A 5,311-nucleotide genomic window follows, 5' to 3' on the forward strand; every position below is an offset into this window, starting at 1 on the left:
TTTCTGATTTATTTTACCACCTAAAAACACAACATCTTCCTGTCTATTTATTTAAATAAAATAAATAAAGAGATAATGGAAATAGAGGAGGAAAACATTGACCTTTCAGACTCCCAGTCAGAAGATGACATAATCCAGGGAGCTTTACATATTTTAACAGACCCGATAATTGGCACACCATTAGAAGAGATGGATGAAATTCAGAAAGCTACGGTACTGAAAAGTTTAGCAGAAAATGCCACGGTGGCAGAGAATAAAAAGCTGAGCCTTGAACGGTTAGCAAAAATTTCTCTGCTTCTCAAAGACAAATTGGATCAACAGGTTGAACACAATGACGTGCTGACTAAACAATATGCAGAGAAAATCGGGATGTTTCAGGACCTTGAAGGACGCTTCCTTCGGTCTCAAAATGAACACATCGAGCATACTAAAGAACATCTGGAACAGATGACCTGTTTGAAGCAAGACGCACGTGCAGAAATTGATTCACTGAACAAGCAAGTACAGTCACTTTCAGCATCACTTACTGAAGCCAGGAAAGTCGAAGAACAGGTTTCCATGACATACTCTTCATTAAAAGAGGAGTACGAGGAAACGGTTTCACGATTGTACCACTGCAAAGCTGAGATAGACGTGCTTAAAACACAACTTTGCCATGCAGAAAGGAAATATGGTGAGAGGCATGGACAGAATGTGGGGACACACTGGGCTTCAGAACCAAATCTCCTTACATCACACACACCTCCACCCTTACCTAAAGTAGCAGGGACAGACCTGAACAGGTCTCCTCTACTAAGCAGGCAAGAGAGACCATTGAAACTTCCTCTTTCAATAGATGAACTTCAAAAACTCTCAAAATATGTACAACACTTTGTACCTGGCCCAAAGGGTTCAACGGGTACTAAAGCGTAACTAAATGACCTTGATTTCAGACTGAGTGGTTATCCTAATGCTACGGTTGAGGATAAGATCAGTCTGATAAGGCTCACTTCGGACAGAGAGGTGTTCACCTTCATCGAGCGTCAACCTGATGCCACTCGAAGGGATTACAACCTTCTGTGTGAAGCTTTGATCAGGGAATACGACCCCTGCACGGGACCTGCTGGTTTCCCAGCTGCAGACAAAGTCACGCAAGGGAAGCATGAACATCCATAGGTTTATTACAAAAGAATCTTCCAAGCTTATTTTGGTTACAGAAATGAAACCGGTATGGAGGAAGAAGAAGGTTTTAAATTTGTTTTCAGCAAAAATCTCCACGCTGACATAAAAACGTCAGTACAAATGATGGCAAATTTCAGAGAAAAATCCATCAATGAGATTAAACAGTGTGCTGTGAATGTGTTTGAGGCATGTTCTCATGCCAAGACGCCCATAGAGGTGTTTCCTGGTGTAAAGGTTAAACCCCACTCGCTAGAATTGGAAGGACGGCGTGCATCGCCTCCTCCTCCTAAAAACGGCGAGAAAAAGCAGTCTTTTCAAACTAACAAACCGCGTCATGAAGGTGCACGCTGGGACAAAAAAGCTCCTCTTTCAGAGGATGAACGTGATTATCGTAAATGGGGTGTGCGTAGGATGCAAAGATATGGGAACCAAGGTGACCCATATTATCAGGGGAAGTCCGAAAAGGAACCCCCAAAAGACGTACCTAACCATCCCCCACCTCGGATGAAACGAACCGAGGCGAAAAAATCACAAAGTTTCCAGAAACAAGGCCCTACACCTCTGAGCTCGGAAGAGACAGAGAAACTACGCAGGTTGTTAGAAACTTTGAAACGCACTGAGACGGGAAACCAACCTGGAGCACTATGCAGTGATGTAATCACTATTACATCTGAGGGCGCGAATGACAACATCACAGATGTCGGTGAAACACACCAAGACATTGTTGTTGTGGCCTCCAACAACCCCTCATCAGAAGAGGGGGGGGTAAACTCACACACAAATGATGACGAGTCATCGCAAGCTGAACACTCAGAAACAGCTACTGCTGTGCTGACGGTTCAGACAAACCAAGATTACACAGACCAGGCTGAACGTGTGAAGAAACGTCAGAAAAAACCTAAAAGGTTTCTGTGTAACTTTATCAGAAGGGGGGTCGCCAAGAAGGCATACCTGTCAGTAACGCTCGAAGGTGTCCTCACACATGAAGCACTACTGGACGGTGGGGCGGACATAACAATTATGTCAGCTAGACTGTTCGAGGAGCTGAGGACAGCCGCTAGCAATGTTAACAGGGTAATACCTCCAGTGGCGGCTCCAGAAATTTTTTTCAGCAGGTGCTAAGGGGAGGCTAAGCATTTTACTGTGGGTGCTATGAAGGTTATTTTTCTTCCCTAGAGTTATCAACACAAACACAAGCACACGTGCACGCACACACACACACACACACACAGGTGCACTGAAAACTCTGACATCAGCAGTCACCAATACAGTGGATAGTGAATAATGTGGTACTCTGCAATTAATTTAAAGCATATACAAACGTGACACACTTGCCATATTTATAGATCTTAGTATGCAAACTGTTACAACAAATTCACATTGTTTCCCCAGATGTATCACATAAACAATTTCAGTCCACAATGCTGAATGCATTACAAAGTCAGAGAAGATTGAAATCATTCACTCACCATCAGAAGTCTTCATAACAGGACAATCCGCCTGTTATTGTGGTTGAGGGCAAAAGCATCAATAATCCTGTCACTGTCCAGGGTCCTGGTTCTTAAAGGATTGATAGCAAGAAGTGCCAGGTCACTTGTTCGACTGTCTCCGCTGCTGTTTCTTAGGTAGTTCTTCAAACGACGCAAACAAGAAAAACTGCGCTCACAGCTCACTGATGTTACTGGAAGAGTCAAAGATATGGATATCAGCTTATACAAGTCCAGGAATGCATCTTTGTAGGGCCGCATCACAGATAGGAAGTCTTGTGTGTTGTTGATTATAAGTCCCAGTTCTTCTTTCCTTTTCAGCAGCCGGCGAACCTGGTGGAGCTCAGCTGACAAGTTCTCCTCGTTAACTCCATGAAGACAGGCCATAGGCAGTATCCATTTTTTGTCAAGGAATGATGGGTGTTTGGGGTTTAGAGCTGGCAAACCTTTCAGTACTTCATTAGTTTCTGAAGAAAAACGCTGTTTCATTTCCATTAGCATCCTGTCTATAACAGAATAGAATGATTTTGTTTTTAGGTCATCCGTGCTGTCTGCACCTTTTCTTTCTATTGAGGCATCCACAATAAAGTGCTCTAGATGTTTAGCTGTTTGAGTCTGTCTTTTCTGCCGATGTACAGTCTCTGTTGCTATTCCTGTGTTGCTGCAAAGTTCTTCTGCTTCTTTTCTGAGTGTCTCCCATTTGTCATCTGTGCGTTTTTCTGTTAAAGCAGTTATTACAGAATGAGCCAGGTCATTTGCTGCTACTAGATCTAAATTAGGAGACTGTAGCTGATCAGACATGAATTTTGTTGTTCTGAAAATATCCTCAAAAATTACAAGATGCAGAACAAACTTCTTATCTATAAGTGCACTGAGAGCTTTAGCCTCCGTCCTCCTTTTAGCATTTTTCTGGTCAACAACATCGTGCAGCGTAGCTATAACAGCTGGGAGAGTTTTTTTGACAGCACGTATGGAATCATACTGGCACGCCCAGCGGGTGTCACTGAGTCTTTTAAGTTCTAGGCGCTGTACAGCTGACACAAGTTCTTCCTGCTTCTTCAAAAAAAGATCATGAACAACAGACCCAGAAAAAAACTTGTAAAGCATTTGCAATATCTCAAAAAAATCGGCTGCAGCATCAACATTATGTACACAGTCTACTAACACAAGATTCAGCCTGTGAGCATGGCAGTGAATGTACACAGCTTGCGGCACCTCTTTTCTCAACTTTTCTTGAACTCCATTGTTGCACCCGGACATAACAGCAGCACCGTCATAGCACTGTCCGACACAGCAATTTATATCAATATTACAACGACTGAGGGTCATTTTGATACAGTCAAAAAGTGAGTCTGCATCTAATCCTTCTGCTGGGGTGAAATGCAAAAATTCTTCCACCACCTTCTCTGAATCTGGCTGCAAATAACGAACAATAACAGATATTTGTTCTTTTTTGCTGATATCTTTACTTTCATCCACCAAAATAGCAAAGTGTTGAGCTTCTTTCACTTCATTGCTGATTTGTTTTCTTATCATTTCAGCCATAACATTAAATATTTCGTTCTGTATGTCATGATGAACATACTTAGCATTAGATGGATTAATTGTCAGCTTTTTTTGGACATTGGGATCAAATTTTCCAATCACATCAAGCATCTCACGAAAATTACCTTTGTTAGCTGAATCCTGTTTCTCACTGTGACTGCGCTGTGCGATTCCCTGACAAGCTGTGTAGCGCAAACTTTCTACAACACCCATCATGTACCTCCGGTTCTCCTGAACCAATGCAGAATGTCCTTTGTCGAGCATGTTGGGGAGTTTTGATCCACTCGTTTGTTTAAACTTGAATTCACTCCACGCTTCCATTGCAAATTTGTGTCCGGCGCTTTCATGATGGCTCTTCAATGACGCTGCTGCTTTCCGCCAGTTGTTAAAGCCGAGCGCGGTAAATGCTGGCTCAAGATGGAACCTGTGTCCTCCTTTTAGAAAATGCCGACAAGCAAAACAAAACACGGCATCTTTACTCACGCTGTATTCTAACCACAAATATTGATCGAGCCAGCCTTTACTAAAACTTCTCTGTTGCACTCCAAACAAGCGTGATGGGTATTTTTGCAGAAGTGGTCGTCTTGGTCCATCTTGAGGACTTCTGCTTAGATCTTCTAGCTGTCCAGTGCTAACACTGTTAGCACTCTCAGCAGCAGTGGAAGGATAACTGCACAGTTTATCTTCTTCATCCAGATTAATATTTCTTTGTTGGTCGGACTCTGCTTCCAAAAATGCATCCTTCTCAAATTCCATCCGTGGAACTTTTGGTTGCAAAAAACGATCCATATTTGCGCAGCGTGTTCCTCTCAATTGCTTCCCGGAAGTAATAATACGCAAAGTTCAAATCAGGTTGAATTATTTTTTTTATTTTTATTTTTTACTGAAATTAGAATGGTTGATTCTTTTTATATATATTTGTCTTTAGAAGAAAATGCCACAACTACATATTTAAAATATTAAATTAGATGAAGAAAAAAATCTAAATATTTCCTGGGGGTGCTATGGAGGTGCTATAACTTTTCTAGGGGTAGCTATAGCGCCCCCTAGCGTCCCCCTGGCGCCGCCACTGAATACCTCTCACAGAATGTGCTATAGAAATGCAGGGTCTCTCAGAG

At 42.3% G+C, this 5,311-nt stretch overlaps 1 protein-coding gene across 1 annotated transcript; it reads right to left on the reverse strand.

Moving 5' to 3' along the window:
* Nucleotides 1-2,633: 2,633 nt before the first annotated feature.
* Nucleotides 2,634-4,798, reverse strand: LOC119408601 (zinc finger MYM-type protein 1-like). Its single transcript, XM_037675444.1, has 2 exons — nucleotides 4,770-4,798; nucleotides 2,634-4,484 (listed from the first exon to the last, which is right to left on the reverse strand). The coding sequence occupies exon 2, from the start codon at nucleotides 4,455-4,457 to the stop codon at nucleotides 2,643-2,645; it is 1,815 nt and encodes a 604-aa protein (XP_037531372.1). The 5' UTR covers nucleotides 4,458-4,484; nucleotides 4,770-4,798; the 3' UTR covers nucleotides 2,634-2,642.
* Between the last annotated feature and the right edge of the window lie 513 nt (nucleotides 4,799-5,311).

Source organism: Nematolebias whitei, chromosome 4, assembly GCF_014905685.2.
Source record: "Nematolebias whitei isolate Nwh7 chromosome 4, NemWhi1, whole genome shotgun sequence".
Classification (NCBI taxonomy): domain Eukaryota; kingdom Metazoa; phylum Chordata; class Actinopteri; order Cyprinodontiformes; family Rivulidae; genus Nematolebias; species Nematolebias whitei.

Excerpts from the sequence above, each read along its gene's own strand:
- LOC119408601 (XM_037675444.1), bottom strand. The coding sequence starts at position 4,457 with ATGCTCGACAAAGGACATTCTGCATTGGTTCAGGAGAACCGGAGGTAC.